The sequence below is a fragment of the Paralichthys olivaceus genome, chromosome 14 (assembly GCF_024713975.1).
Source record: "Paralichthys olivaceus isolate ysfri-2021 chromosome 14, ASM2471397v2, whole genome shotgun sequence".
NCBI lineage: Eukaryota > Metazoa > Chordata > Actinopteri > Pleuronectiformes > Paralichthyidae > Paralichthys > Paralichthys olivaceus.
In genome coordinates, this window is record NC_091106.1 from 11,887,104 (window position 1) to 11,903,865 (window position 16,762).

Here is a 16,762-nt window from a genome sequence, read left to right on the forward strand (position 1 = left end):
TTGAAAAATTTGGGCAAGCAGGAAACTCTACATATTTGTGTACTCTTAAACTACTTCAATTTTAAAATCACACTGTACATTTTGTAATGATCTCGGACCGTCTTGTGCAGCGCTTTGGTTTCCATTTACATCAGCACGAGTAAGATGAGGAATTTGTGAGGAATCACAGTGAGCGTTAACATCTCCTTCATCTTTTTCATCACTATTTCAAAGCTCTCAAATCTGCATCATATTCTACACACATGTAAATGAGGCTTTAAATAACACATCACACTTCAGATGATAGAACTTATTTTCAATAATGTTGGCTACATTGGCTACATTAGCAGAATCACCACACTCTGCATGGATACTCAAAACAGGTTATTCTACATTTATACACAGTAGGTTTTTAAATAAAACAATATTTTACAAAGGTCTTACAGTCAAGTTTACATAGTAGATTTAGAAATCACTCCTTTTCAGTTTCGAATTTTCTTGTCCCGCATTAATGAACAGCTGATTTTAACCCAATCCAGCTCTTTGATATTTTAATTATAGACTTTTTTTTCCCACATGAAGTTTCAAACACAGTCCATACTAACGTGCCTGAAAACGCATATCACGTGACCACTCACATACACTGGGCATTGTGTGTGCCGGTTTAAACTGATTGCTCGAATAGTAGCTCATCTCATCTCATTGTATAAAGCAGAACTCAACAGAGAACAGGGTCAGCAATGCTTGTAGTTGATCCTGTGATAGGACCCGCATGAATCAGGCTTCGTCAAGACAGAGGTGGGTCAATCACCGAGCGGCTGTGAGCGTCTACGTCATCATTTCAAAACGCAGCCCAGGAGTTTGTAAACTAAAACGAGGCCAGCTGCATTTCCAGACTTCTTTTAGCTTCTGTAAAACTTCAGCAGAGTGAACGTCAGGTGTATCCGTTCTGAGTTGATGTTATCAAATGAAACAGTAGTAGCGTGGATGTAGCCTTGTATTGTACTTCTCAGGCTTTTAGGCCATTAGTCTGAGTCATGACCCTTTAGGGAGAGCACATGGGGGTTAAATGCCTTGATTAAGAACACCTCATTATTGTTGACCTTGGAGACAGCATGTCGCCAAACTTGGGTTCAGGGTTGGCAAGGAAACAAAGCCCGGCCTGTACTTATCCAGTGAAGGCACTGGCACTCGAGTCGAGTCCGGCAACACGTACGCAGCACGCTGTCATGCACACCTTGATTGTCAGGTACACAGCGAGCGTCTGTAAAGAGACTGACAGGACAGGTTAAAAAATGTATGGAATTTTTGATTGACCTCAGCTCCTCTGGGATGCATCAAGAATGCCTTCACTAGCCCTGAATCACATATTTGCTCACTTAGCTTAAAACAACACTGGGATCTTTAAAAAAAAAAAGAAATCAAGGCCCTGGTTAAAATTCACTCGTCCTCTGAAATATCCCAAGGTCATTTTGAAAAGACTACAGAAGGTGAGCGCTAAGTTTCATCCAAATGAAAAAAGGCAACACTTTTACCAGTCTATTTCCTCCGAGCCTTCCTCCTAAGCAAAGCCCCCATGTGTGCTGGCAATTGAAGATTGGGCTGTCTGCATGGGGAAATGCACAAGCGCAGTCTCATTACCAAACCAAATTGAGTTCTGATGTAGAGCCTGTGTATTTCTGAGGAGTGAGAAAGCGAGGCATTTCTTCTCTTTGTAATTGGAGGTTGGAAAGGAGGGTGGGAGCACAGAGACCAGGGGATTATGGAAAGATGAATTTGTCCTGAACATTTTCTCTCCTCATATCTCACTTTGCTATTTCTTTTTTTTTTTCTTTTCTGCCGCATTACACAATTTTCTGCGAGCGTGTTTGCAGAATGTATCGAGACCTCTTTATGGACCGGGTTTGTTTGTTTGTGTATACAGATGTTATTGTTAATACTGTTGTTCCACTACAAGATTCCTGCACTGTAAAGCACAATAACAGATCTGCACCAGTGTGTGTGTCTCTGCTGTTACATCCTGTATTTGTCTTTGGATGGAAGCAGCATGTGTGTATGGGTATCTAGCAGATTTCTCCAGAGACGCTGTTTGATTGATGGACTCTGTCAAACTGTCAGTCCATCTCATAAAAATGATACTGTGAGAATGTCCATAATTGTACCTATTTGAGGGTGGTATTGATTTAAAACCTCAATGGGAAGCATGAGGAAGCTGGTAGTTATCATGTATCATTGTTTGCTTTATAATTTATGAACACAGCGTTTCCCTCTTTATCTTCCTCCCACAAATCTCACCTTGCCGCATCCTTTACTTCCGCACTCCCTCGCAGAGAGGGCCTCAGTGTTCAATGACTCAACTCAGCTTTTTTAACATTCAGGTGCACAGAAAACGGCCTCGTCAGGAGCTGAAACAACTATTTGCACTCATAAGGGTTGAGGGACGATGAGGCCAAGTTGACCAAGAGCGCCACCTTTTTATTAAGGATGATAAAGGATCAGACTGTGAGCTTCATAATGTTCTTACTGTTCCAAAATCACCCAACAAGTATTATCTGTGTATCCAAATCCACATTCAGCTTATTCCTTCATTGTTGTCCATATTAAAAACTGTCGGCTGCACTGTTGCACTCTTTGACATTTTTCTTTATTAGCATGAGCTGTAGTTTATTCAACTCAGTGCATCTGCCTCTGGGAATTAATGCTAGTTCACCAAGTGTGTATTCATCCACAGCTGAAAATAAAGTCCCTCACCTTACTCTCAGCCTCAGCTGCTTTAGTGAATTATTTAGCTTTTTGTTTACATTGTTATTTTTATTTATTTCTTATTGATTTATTGTTTGTTTTTCAGGGACAGTGCGTATTCATAAGAACACTGTAAATATTCCAGAGTTAGCCAAGAGCATGAAAGAAATGTGACCCGGTCTGGACTAATAAGGTTTTCTATTGTGAGTGTTAAAATGACCAGAATGATTATTCAGGCATGTGACCAGCAATTGCCTTCAGATTAATGTAAAAAGGATGCGTGTCTGAAAGGGATTTAACGGTTAATTACCAGTAATTATTAGTACATTAGTTAGGGCGTATATCTTGATTTGAATACAATTATATAAATTCCACTTTGATATTTATATAGACACGGATAGATATGTATGTATGTAAATATCAATCTGAATGTTTTACTGTGAGGTTTTACCATTTTACTGTTAATGGATTTTATGAATTAGTGTAGAAGCACAAGAGCGAATATCACTGCCAAAGCCCAATGGTCCCTTAAATTCAATCAAATGTAAAACAGGGGAACTAAAATTATGAATCAGTATAAAGTAAAGTAAATCCTGGATGTAGCCGCTGCTTTGTTTTCTGTATCGCAGCAATTTGGTTTCATTGTCCCTTATGCATTAATACACAGCACAATACTTTGCCAGACATAAGTTTGTATAGGATTGCTTATCCATAACCTGCACATACACGTGCACTTATGCATCAGGCTGTAGTTTCCAGTCATTGTATAATGTACGAATGAATGACAGTCCATTGTTTACTCCTCAGATTTGGTGAAGTTCCCATAAATATTCGGTCTGTTTGGCGTTGAAGCAGGACATCATGTAACAGGGGTTCCTCCGGAGACTGTAGTGATTAATGGGCTCTGTCATGCTGTCAGTGTCGTAAAACTAATACAGTGACAGTGGCCATTATTGTCCCTCTTAAAGGATAGCAAGGAGGGAGGGTGATCATGGCTGTGGAGCGAATGCGTGTGGTGGGGTTCAGCATGTATACATTTGTGGGCATCACCTCTGAAGAATGTGCTTTAGGCGTTTGTTATTTTCAGTATTCTGCGCGGTTACAGCTTTCCAATAGCTTCTTCACGCATTGTCGAATGAAATCTGCCAAATCTAGAAATCGGTGAATGTCAGGCGCTTGAATCTGAGCTTAACATTTTGCAACAGAGGTGCCACAGAATCACCTGCCATCTGCTAGATGTCTATATCTCATACTATAGAGCGCGAGCATGCTTTAATCTTCGTTTGAGATGAATTGATGATCTCTTTAAGAATGCAGTTATCCATAAACTGATCATTAGTTAGGATTTAGTCGGTCTGGTCAGTTAAGGGGAAGCGCTCCGTGTTTTTTTCAAGAAGATTTGAGCACATCATATACTGATGGTGATCAGCCTAATCTCAAAGCTCTTTCTTGCTTTCTGCTTTTTTAGCTTAAGGTTATATACCTCATCTTGACTTTAGGGACATTTTGAGACACTGAAACACATTTTGAAGCAAACGTGATTGAAATTACAAAACAACTTTGCTTTTTTTTAAGAATTCGACAATTTGACACATTGTTTTCATCAAGAAACAAAGCGATTGCCTACCCATCTGTATAAACCTGCGTAATGAATTCTATGACGTAAAAAGTGCAGAAAACGCAAATCTGTGGTCAAAAGAGTTGTCTGCAGTGTCAGCAGTCAGCCGATGGCTTCTGTGTGGAATAGTGTTTTTAATTGTTTTACAATTGAAAACTAATGGTACCTAGTAAACCTCCGCCAAGGTCCAACAGTTCCTTTAAGAAACCACATCTAAATTCAGAGATCCAGACTTTTATACAGATCTGCACCAAATTCCACCAACTCATAAATATCAGACCCCTAAACATGCCTCCTGATCTGTGAATGAGTTTCTGAGAAATCACGGAAAATGTTGAAAAAAGCTTTATCTCACAATGGTAAAGAAAGTGAAACAAGACATTTCCTGGATCTGACATATAATCTACACGTGCACCAAAATGTGATGACTTCTTTCTTCACCCATACTGCATCCTTCCAGTTTCATGGTAATCAGTGGAGCAGTTCTTCCTGCTTACAGATAAACACTGATGTAAACAGAGGTAAAAAATATTTCCATTATAGAGCTTTTATATTCCAGTATGTTATCTGATGTGGCACTATCTTTCAAACTGTGTTTTTTTGAAGCATTTATGAAAAGTGTATTGTTTCTGCATGAGGTACAGTTGGAATAGGTGCAGTACTTTGACTGCTCGAACGGGCAATAATGAATGAATGTCACTTATTCCCGAGAAAGAGAAGCAGTGAGACATTTCTCTCTGCGATCAGTCAGAGTTCTTCCATGTGAAAAGTGCAGAGGGAGATTAGAGATGTGATTGATGGCATTTTGTATGGACTGGGACCATGGCCTCAGTTTAATGTTAAAGATCAAATCCCATCTGGATCAAATCTTATCTTTTAATGTCAGGCCTGATGATAGAAGAGAGGAATCTGAGAGTGATATGGGACTCTGTCGCTCACAGCACAACCATGAATTGTACAAATTGCTGTTAAAAAACTGAAACACATTGCCAGGGTTTTTAGACCTGAGCCCTGCAACCAAACCGAGCCTGTGCGGCAAATGCCATAATGTGATTAAACACAGAGCTTTGGGAGGCTTTGAAGAAAAAGAAAAAACTGTGAAAAAATAGCAAAAGGACGCCTTTTTGAAATGATGGGGGGGGGGGGGGGGGGTAATCTATTTCATGAACATAAAAGATGGGTGAGATTGGTTGAGTGTTTCTTGAAGGGGAGCAGTTTCCCGGGCCACCTTTAAGGACGGCATGAACATCTGCTGTAATTGCTTTATAACAATGGCTTCAGATACACTGCTGAGTTCACATTTGTTAGATTAATTATGGAAATTCTCCATGCAGAACTCTCCTGTTTATTAAAACAGATGTAAGACACACACTTCCACTCGATTATTTAGAAGACGAGGGACTCAGGTAGACTGCACAATGGCCTCGGCGGTCCCGTCGGAGCGCCGCGCCGCTGGTGAGGGAAGGATGCAGTTACGTCTAAAGCTCAACTCTGTGAGCACAAGTAATATAATTTGAATAGTGAGAAAAAGGCCTTGTCTGGTTTGGTATATTTCTGTTCTCCCAATGACAAACACGTTATTGTTTAATGTCACAAAACTAATCGAGAGTCAATCTCATGGCAATTTTTCCCTGCGAGGAAATCTGCCCTTTCCATCGAATGTATAACTGTGACACAATTGGAGAAAATGTATTGAAAAGCAAACTCCTGCTCCAAGTGCACAAGAGACGACAAAAGGTGCTCGCTGATTGAATTTGAGCAGGTAGAGAGCGGTGAAGAGCAAGCGTCTATTCACTGAGACAAAAGGACTGCGAATCTCATTTTCCTCCCAATTCTGCTGCGTGGAGAGGCATTCACAGGCTGCTCCCTGTGAAGATCAGTCACTGTCGGGGGACGTACAGGTTGTCAATTGATAATGAAGCACAGTGCTAAGGGCCTTTAGGTTCTTTCTGTCCTAATTACAGCGAGCGAGGACTCTCCACCCTTGTATTAACATTTGATTTATTTCCTCTGCCTTGTTAAAAAGGACCGGTGTTAATTGTTTTTACAGATAAGTGTCAACCTAAAGGAATCAAGCCTCATTAATTAAGGACCTGTCTGTTTACACACAGTGTCCTGTCCGATCTGAATGCAGCATGTGCTCTAGGTCAAACCAACAGTAATGTCAGTAGGGAGATAAGTCGCTCTGAGGAACGCTGTGTAAGGTTTTAATTGAGCTGACGGTGAGTAATGTAAGAACTTTATCATACATTTCCCTAACAATGTCCATCTGTCTTGTCTGCGTTAGATAATAAATGATATTCGTGGCCTTTATATTTGGATCCATATGTGTATAGTTTGTTTAAAAAAAACGGCATTTCAATCGAATCTCATTGTCTTTCTCTGCAGATGAGAGATTAGTTGTGCTCGGCTGTCATGGAGATAACAATCGCCACACGCCATCCCTCTGATTTGTTGTCATATATCTGGAAATGATAACATACATGATAACATGGACAAGTCTTCAGAGATGGAGGGACGTAGGGCGGGACACTTGACCAAACACCCGCATGAGTAGAACATCCCAAAATGACTGAAACTAAATTTGACAAAAATGAATTTGACGTGTACTTTGACTTTTTAGTTTGGTCCACAGGGGGCGGTCAGTAGTCATGTCGTCCACCTTCATATAGAGTCAAAGCTGTAAACATGAACAGTTATAGTTATTCTGAAATGGAACACTATTCCAAAATGATTAGCTAAAAGCGACTGTTTGTTAACAACAATGTCGTCTTGTCCAATTTCCAACTGAGCCCAGAGGGTCACACTTCTGTCTACTTTCAAAATAAAAGCCAACATCAAACTTCTATTTCTACTGGAATTTTCTGAAGCAGATGAAGGGTTATCCAATTTAAAACATTATTGAAATAATTGTATAAAAATATTATATTATTTGACTGAATATAAATGTTGCTTATTTACACCTCTGGTTCAAATGCTGCCCTCAGAAATCAGATCACCCCTGAAGGGTGGGGGTTAGTTTTGTTTGACATAACTGCAGAGAAAACTGAGAGAATTGACAAGTTGTGGGACTGCAAATCTAACTCTGCTCTCAAACGTTGACTTGCTGACATGCACATAGATTATTATTTTGTGCTTTCGTTCCAATTTTTTGTGGTTCATTTACTTCCGCAAACAGACCAGATCAATCACTGCTCAGGAGTGGGGTTTAGCATCACCCGCTCACTTAAGTCACAATTAATTTTATTATTGTTTATCAGAAACTCTTTCTTTTTTATTGATATCACTTTCGCCCGGGTGTTGAACAGCACTACAACAATGCTTTACAGCAATTCTCAGGGAAAATACTGCCCATAATACCAAACCAGGTATTAACACAGTTTGTCTATTACATTACAAAAATCCAATCTCTTGTTAGTTTGCTTAAAAACGTAGAAAAAAGCAAAAAGCAGACAAATGCAGTCTCAATGAAAATGTAAACAACAGCGTGACTCAGACATAGCAGACTTTATTAATATACACATATCTTTAATGTAAGCAAACAGCTAAGCAGTATGCAGGGCCATGATGTGTTCAAATGAATTCAGCGTCTCTATCATTTATTTTGTATAACTGAAAACAACACTGATATTTTATATTCTCTATGAGTAAATGCTGCACAAATATTATTTTGCTTCACAGGTGAAAATGTCCCTCTCAATAATGCTACTGTATAAAACTTACACAACTTCACATTCCTGTATTTATGTAGTTAAACTTTCGGTTTATTTTTATAATGAGTGAAATGAATCCACTGATTACTTTGCAGTTATGGTCCAGTGTGGAGCAATTTGTCATAAGGGACTGTTAATAAAATGGTCAATTACTGAGATATGCAGGTCTCTGACTCTGCCTTTGTGGGGAAAGACTCATGCAAGAAAAGGAGAAGTATTGGATCCCCTGAACAACTTAATCCCTGACATAATCCCCAACTTTAATTTAGTCAAAATCGTTTTCACACAAATAAAGCCACACAGGAACCAGAGTGGTTTGAAATGGCGTTACCCGACATGAGAAGGAGAGGATGTGCATACGTGTCATAAATGCACTTTTTTTTGCATTGCTGCACTGGATGTCCTTCACACTCACTGTGTCTGCTTTTGCAAGATGATATTACTCTGCTGTTACAGGCAGACAAGGAGAGATGATGCTTTTGGTGCATTTTACTGTGCTGATTTAAATGTGTTCGATCTTGACAAAGAACTAAACACTTGCATGTATGGCGGAGCGTGATTTGAAACAGCGGGCTTGGGAAGGATTAGAAGAGATTAGATCATGGTAAAAAGAAACATAAGCACTTTAAACTCCACTAAATCTCCTTAAATGAGTGAGATCCAGCAATTACAAAAGCAGACAATAGTGAAGTTTACTGCTCTGTGCACTCTTTGGAGTTTTTCCAGTTGATGGTGTTATTCAGGTTAAGCTGTTTACGTGAACCTTTGGTCTGCTGAGATTGGTTACTCCTGCTGTCATGAATAAACCATTTAACAGAATAATGCCTACAGTCTTCTCTTAGGTTGAATTCATCTCCGGCAACCTCTTCAAATAAGATGCAGGCAGCCTGGGTGTTGCCTAAGAGGCATAAAGTCCATCAAGAGCTCACCTCTGCTCATAAAACTTTTTTTAATTTTTGAGTTCACAGTCGTATTTGAAAGCAGCTCTGAAGAAAGTGTGAGGAGTAAATCAACTGACAATGTAAAAAACCGGACAAAAACTGTATTTTGTGACATGTCCACCCTGTCCCCAGTGGACATTACACACTTGAGAGGTAAATAAATCAAAAGAAGAATATGGTGGCTCACCAAAACCTGGTTACTTGCATAAGTGGGTTGATGAAAAAGAGTCAAAAATGGGATTAAGAGACTGGATAAGCCGTTTCATTAGGAGTTTCCTTGATACTACAAACATTTACGTTCCTGATGACCAAAACATAAAACATTTTTACATATAGAGATTTTCCCTTTGTGTTTGAGGAGGTCAACAGTCTGGTCTGTTTTTTTTCAGGAAACATTTTTACTCAAGTAATATAAAGGTGTGTTACAGCTGCACAGGATAGGGTTCTTATATTTGTAGAGTTGTTACCAGTACTTACAAGAGGCCGGGGGGGAGACACTTACAAAACATCTATAACCTTCTCATAAATTTAGGTCTTTAATGCGTGCTGCATGCTGTTAAGCCACTTTCAGTGTTATTGAACATGACTGCAGTTACTAGCCAGCTTTTTGTGCTAGTTTCCCCCGAGTCGCTACGTATCAATAGATGAGATCCATATTGCTGTTAAGCCTCAAAAGGTGTCCATTAGGCTCCTGCAGAACTTAATCAATAATCTCTGCTGGACATGGAAGTTTTTTTCCTGCTTCCTCTCCCTGTTATAGACACAAAATAATGGACTTTGCCTGTGGAACTAAGAATTGATTGTTTTTATGCTCATCTCTAAACAGTTAGACTGGATGAAGATGAGGAGCAGGTCGACCCAAATGCTTAAGCTGTGTGTGTGTGTGTGTGTGTGTGTGTGTGTGTGTGTGTGTGTGTGTGTGTCTGTGTGTGTGTGTGTGGGTGGTGTGTTTGCTCACAGGGCTACGATGATGGATATGGAGGAGAATATGACGACGATAGTTACGAGGCCTATGAGGATAACTACAGCAACCAGTCAAAGAGGTGATGTTTTAATTTTGAAGTCAATCAACACGTTTCTCAATCACCATCTGTCCACTGTTATTTGCAAAGCAGCGTGTGACACGTCCTCTGTGAGCAGCTGCTCTATGATTATCTGTGTTTCACAATTTCCTGCATTTGCTCATTAATAACAAGTAGAGACCAGCTCTTAAATCACTTTGTTCACTTCCAATATTCATATGAGCACCTTGTATCTTGGCTAAAAGACAAATTTGCTGACATTTCATATTTGAATAACTGTCAAAAAACTACAACAACAGCAATGAATGGAACCCACTAACAAGTCTTTTGTTGCAAAACCCTGACGTAGCTCATCCCCCCTGTGCCACAGAGCTCAACTGTCACACAGAAACTATTAAAAACTCATCAGTAACCAACATGGCACCATGGGCACCCGAGTTAATCCCACACACACCATTCTACTGCTGTAAATACTCACTGGAGCATTGGATGTGTTGAATCTGCTCCTGAAAATAGTCCCCAGCAACTATTTACTCCTGTTTGAGTAACGTCGGTTAAAAGCGTTGCCCAGATGTAAAATTACTCAGTGAAAATATTCAGTTGTCTCACATTTCTTAAGATTTACAATTTTAAAAGTAGACGAAGTATCTTTTATTTTTCAGTTACATCCACATTCAAGGAAATCAGAAATATGAACAAATGTTTCTTTATTTTGACTGTGATGTTGCCCCTCTGTCTGATTTTAGCATTTCAGATTACTATGAATACGGACTCGCGACCAGTGATGAAGCCTACAACAACTATGGTAAGAAGAGTTTATTATGTACTCAGCTGAACATTACTGATCTAAACATGGGTGACAAACATCCTTGGATCTTATTTAAATTCAGTCCTGAAATATGTAAAGAAATTTAAATACAACCCTGGCCGCTGCGTCTCTGATATTTAAAAGATGTTTGACAGAAGAGAAACAAAGGGAAAAGCCTTGTGGTTCCAGAACACTTCTAATCATCCTCACCCAGGGAGCCGCTTCCTGCACGCTTCACTCATTTCCTTACTTTCTGCATTTGACTAGAACCATAAATGTGCCAGTGCGAGCTCAGGGGGCCGTCCAGTGGCCGTTGTAAAGGTTGAGTGTTTTGCCTCTTGGATTTGTGCCCTCATAGGCTTATTCCAGAAAGGCTGCGGGGCTACGGCTGAGTGACCGCCGCTGTGCATACAATTATATATGCTGTATCTCGGTCCAAAACGCCAACTGCTTGAAAATTCACAATCAGATGTCGTCAAATTTCCTCAAACCTTTAAATAAACCAACATATGCAAAAAAAAAAAAACTTCAATATAAGCAAAAGGTGTAGTTATAAGGCTGTCACATGACAGTGGCGATATTGGCCGGTCGCCGCAGCAGGTTTGCAGGCTCATTCATTTTCAGCACAATGAATTGTGCACTGGGGTGTTGAGGTCAGACCAAACCAAAACCAAGGGGGCAATGATTTGATTTTCTGCTCCATAAACACTTTCTTATTTGGAAGCGGTGCAATGTGCCATGCAGCAGAGGTGGCCATCTTTATGTAATTTGGCTCTCAGGGAGGAGATGCTGACTGTCAGATCGCAGTATTGGTCCAGCAGAGGGCACAGAGCTTATGAAATTAATTTTCTGTGGCGAGGGGGCCTCTGCAGTAGCTGGGATAGAATTTGCACGCTTGAATTTCCTTGTCTTTGGTTAAATGGATTGTGGGAGGGTATACGGCGGACACTACCTGAGCTCACAGTCTGACTTTGTGACATGAGCTCCCTCACTGCACAGTCACTGCAGCAGCTTTCCACAACGTCTCTTTAACTGTTTTCTTCACAGAGGAGGAGTGGCCGACCGCCCGTCCCAGTCTCAAAGCCCCAGTTTTACGGCTGACAAGAGGGGGCTACAGGAAACATCCCTATGGTAGATACTGACGGTGCTCCAGATATGTGACCTCCAAACTTTAAAAAAAAAACTGTTTATAATTTTTTTTTTATTCCTCATGGAAAGTTGTGACTTTTTCGTCCGCCCCTTAAGAAATTGAAATAAAAATAACCGCATATAGCACACAAATTCACAAAATCTAACATTATTGCAGTATTTGGGGTTTTAATACTCATAAATGGAGTTATTTTATGAAGAACAAAGAAATTCAATCAATGCACAGGAAAGTTGTTCCTCACTTCGGCCTCACACCTTTTATTCCACCTCCAAAGAAATACAGTTATTATAGATTTCTGACTTTATACGGCAGAATCTTTCCCATGTCTTAGGTCTCAGATTTTGGCAAAGGGTGATAGTTTACATTTACTGCCTTTAATGGACAGATTATCAAAGTCTAAGATAATACAAGTTAGTCAGATTGGGCAATCAAAGAATTGTCTTTCTGTGAGTTGACAGAGAGACATGTTAGAATGAAAGAAAATAGAATATTGTCTTTTTTGGTTGACTTAAAAATCTTTTTTTAACTTTTATATTGTCAAAACACATTGACATTTTCCTCATTTTATTACAGTATAAGACAACCGGGCACAAACCCTGTTAAGCTCGCATTTGGTCAAACCAAAATTCATTTAGAGGCAGGATGAGTCTATAACCAGATGCAGAGCCAACATAGCGCTCACATTAAATTAAAAATAATCTTATTTCATCTCGCTCACCTCTCTCTCCACAGTTCACAGATTGTTCAGGCTGTGGGGCTCAGTTTGGTTTAAGTGAATCTTTCCCAGACTAATACCTTTACAGCTCAAATCCAACCTTATGAGATTCAGTCTGGCTTGTTTGGACAAATTAGTTTTCCCACAAATTTAATTGTCATATGGCTTCATTAGCATAAATCCTTTATTTGTGTCTTTTGGCTGCAGATCAGTGTGTATTTGCAGACACTTCACTTCCTGTTTAATTCCAACTTTGGCTTGATTTGCATCAATGTTATTATATTAAAGGACAGAGAACCACACACTGATCTGGACACAAAAGACCTGATAAACTCCACTAAAGGCAACAGATGGAAACTAAACCCCTAAGACCTGAACACAAAGCACCCGAAGTGACTCAACGTCCCAAACACTTGTTTTAAACATGTTTAATGTTCAGAAAAACTTTCCCCACAACTGATACTGCTACTGCTTCTACCTGTATGAGACCCTGATGGTTAATCGGATACGACAGACTAAAGTTAGTGACGTTGTGATTTGAAAAAAAATAAGATGTGAGATCGTAATTGTGCAAAACACTTTTTTTGGGGGGAGGGGGTTGAAAGCGATCAGCAATATTCAGTGTGTAATTTATAATAAGTGCTCTGTTCTGTGTGTAATCTGTATTTGTACATAAAGCATTTAATAAAAACAACATAAACCTCAACAGTGTGTAAGACTGTCTAAATAGGTGGCTACGGAGCTAAAACCTGACATCTGCTTCTAGTTTGTTAACCTAACGTGTGCTTTCAGGTATCGGCTAACCCGTCTCATAAAGAACGCCCACCAACCTGTCCCAAATGAATCACTTGTTAAATCTTCCTGTCGCTCAGTCGTCCTTGAATCTTTCATCACTCTTTTTTTATCATTTAGAAACTAATACATTTCTTCTCCTAATCCATCCTCTGAAGTTCTACTTCATTAATCAGACACACTGATTGACTCTGAGAAAGATTTGGAGTTAAAAGAGGTAAGAAGTCCTCGTATTCTATCACAATAATGTCTTAAATACGCTCAGCGGCCGCACAGGATGTAGATATTGGTTTTAGTGTATCTGCTGAGTGGGATAAAACAGCACACTCGGTATGTAGTGTCTTTATCGATGTCTCTGTTAACCTCTCTCTGCATTTCTGTCATCTAACCTTACGAAGCTGCACAGTACACGTCACACTGAAACTCTCCGTGCTCCAAACGTCAAAGCTGAAGTCCACTTAGCCGTTTGAATTCCCTCTTGTGATTAGTACACCCGAGGCCCGGCTCTCATTAACTGACTGAAAGGAAGACTAAACACTAAGCAGGTAACACTAGTAACAATAATGCTAATTTAACTGCTAACTTCCACTTAAAAAAAAGTAAACCTGCCCTGTTTAACCCCAACTAAATGAATTTTAAATCCCTGTCTATCTTCTAACTAGATAAGGAATCCAACTAAACTGTGATAAAAAGAAATAAAACATTTTTAGTAAAAGATAATAAAAAATAATGTGCGGCAAACTAAACATCACATCAGTGATATAAATAAATTTGCTCAAAACACTTCATAAAATGATAAATGAATGAATTTATAACACATTGAATTGGTTTACTTTTTTCACAGTGATGGAATATTATGAGTGTTTTGTGCTACATGTTGTAAACAATGCATGTGTACAACATTGCATGCAGTCTGTCAGTGTATACTTGTTTATCAGTGGTGATTTGTAGGACTTGCATATTCTTTATCATATGTTTTTTTCTCTCCTGTGTAGATGAAGAACGATGCTGTAGAGTGATCTGGTCACAGAAGAGAAGAATATAACACGTGAGTGGAGGAGGAGTTACTATTGTTAGTGGTCACCAATCATATTCATTCTACCATTACTGACAATAACTCCTCAATTTATTTGTCATTGCTGTTCCCTTCATCTCTATGAGACATTTTCTAATGTATAAATACTTTAAACATTGACACACGTCTCCATTATGTTACAAACTGTTTCTTCTAATCAATGTTGTATTTACTGTTATTGTTTTATTTTATTCATTCAGTTACATTTGGCATCTATTGCACATCTGTCCGTCCTGGGATCTCTCACACCCGCTCTCTCTGAGGTTTGTACAGTTTTTTTTCCTGTTAATCTCTTTACAGAATAAAATGTGATTAATTGATTCATTTTAAAGGAGACATATCATGCTCATATTCAGGGTCATAATTTGAATGACTGTCCACTGCTGCAGCTCCTCTTTTCAGCCTCTGTCTGAAACACTTGGTTTAAGCTTCTGTCTCTAGTCTGCACTGATTGGCTAGCTGGTCCACCTCTTTGTGATTGGTCAGCCGCCTCCACCTTCCTGGCTTTGTTAGGGGGCAAGATTAGCCACTAGATGTGCATTTTGCAAATGTGAACATAAGCATCGACCAGACTACTGAGGAGGGGTCTCAGCCTTTTAAACTTTTTAACTGTGCAGAACTTTAATAGCCACAAAATGTCTCCTTTAATATTTTAAGTGAAACATAATAAACTGAAAATCTGCAGGTTTGACTCATTTAGCCTCCCCTATTTAATTCATTTTGCAAAGCTTTACACTTTCAAACTTACAAACTTGAAATTGGTATACATTTATATTTTGTGATCGTGTCATAAACGAGGCTCACTGCATCCACACTGATCCTAAAGCATTGAACTATAAGTCTTGTGTCTCACAAAGTCATTAAAGCTCATTTACATCAGCTACTGTACAGGACGCTCTGACAGCTCATTAAAAACACCCGGAAAAAAAGCACTGATACGCAATTAAAGTACTAGAAAGGAGCGGGAAAAAGTAAACAAAAGTTTACTAAAGCTGCAAAGTGTTTAGAAATAATTACCTTCAGAAGAACAGCAGAGTAATGACGAGTTTATTTTTATTTTCACCGTGGCTGAAAGTAAAGAACTCTGCACATGAACTATACAAATAAGAATTATATTTACTGTTTTTATTCCTTCTTCAACAATCATTTGCATGTTTTCTCTCTGGGAATATTCTTATTGTATCTATTTTTATTCTGTGTTTTAAAGCTTGGCAAATTACAGCTACACTTAATCCCTATGGATAGAAACTGTACCTGCAACCCTATTCATAATTCATGCCTTTCTACTGATGTATTTCCAAAGGTGCATTTCTTTTTTTTTAATGTATTATAAGGTAATTGCACACTGGCACTGATAATTCACAAGATTTATGAACAAAGCCGATCAGAAGTTCAAGGCAGTGAATCAGAGGTTGTTGCTTTTCTCTTGTAAGTCGTTATTTTCTATCTGTATAATACACAAAAATAATATGATTTTATTTTGTAATTTTTTTTACTTTTTGGTCTTTACGCACAGTAAAGGCCCAGAAAACTAACAGACTAATTGCATGTGTTGTAAATTATCTCACATGACATCACTCAACTAATCAAATCTGTGAATTAAGATTACTACACACACCAGGGGGAAGTATAGAGTATATACGGTGCACTTTATAGTGAGTTTGCCATTTTGTTGTGGTGTCCGAATGTTTTGTGAGGTTTTGTATACCCTATATAGTGCACTCATTGTTTCCCACAATGCATCACAGACAATAGTGTACAACCAATGGTCGCTAACCCAGCAATATATACCAAAGTATTGATACTGAATGTAAAATAAACATTTCAAATTTAATGTGGGATTTCTTCTTTACTCTCATCAGTTTTCATCAAAATAAAATTTGTGAAACGCATGAATACTTATGAAGACAAATGAAGAGCTTGTTTTATTCTTCACATCAGGCTCTGCTAAAGTTCCTGTGAAAAGAAAGATTTAATCGTGAACAAAGACTGGGTCAATAATGATTCACAGACATTTAACGTTGTACAGTCTCAAGTGTCACAGTTTGCTTTGTAGTTATTCTGAGTCGGGGAAACAAAAGAGATCTGTCTGCAAAAAGAAACATTTTGATTAATGAACACATTCTGGAGAAACAATCTGTTTTTTTGGCTGAAACAGCGCAACTGCAGATGTAATGAAAGTACTTTTATCTTAACTTTAGAAAACA

General features: G+C 38.8%; 1 protein-coding gene across 15 annotated transcripts in view; it reads left to right on the top strand.

Annotated features, from left to right (window-relative positions):
- Positions 1–16,762, top strand: part of khdrbs2 (KH domain containing, RNA binding, signal transduction associated 2) — a 73,756-nt gene that overhangs the window by 52,060 nt on the left and 4,934 nt on the right. For 10 of the 15 annotated variants that reach the window (XM_069538395.1, XM_069538396.1, XM_069538398.1 and 7 more), the window contains 5 exons: positions 9,954–10,036; positions 10,762–10,820; positions 11,871–11,954; positions 14,476–14,528; positions 14,756–14,818. In XM_069538395.1, the coding sequence (XP_069394496.1) occupies positions 9,954–10,036; positions 10,762–10,820; positions 11,871–11,954; positions 14,476–14,525 (276 nt within the window). In that variant the 3' untranslated portion in view covers positions 14,526–14,528; positions 14,756–14,818. Of the gene's footprint in view, positions 1–9,953; positions 10,037–10,761; positions 10,821–11,870; positions 14,026–14,475; positions 14,529–14,755; positions 14,819–15,889; positions 15,984–16,762 lie in introns of all 15 variants that reach the window. The other 5 variants (XM_069538403.1, XM_069538402.1, XM_069538404.1 and 2 more) reach the window with 3 other exon arrangements.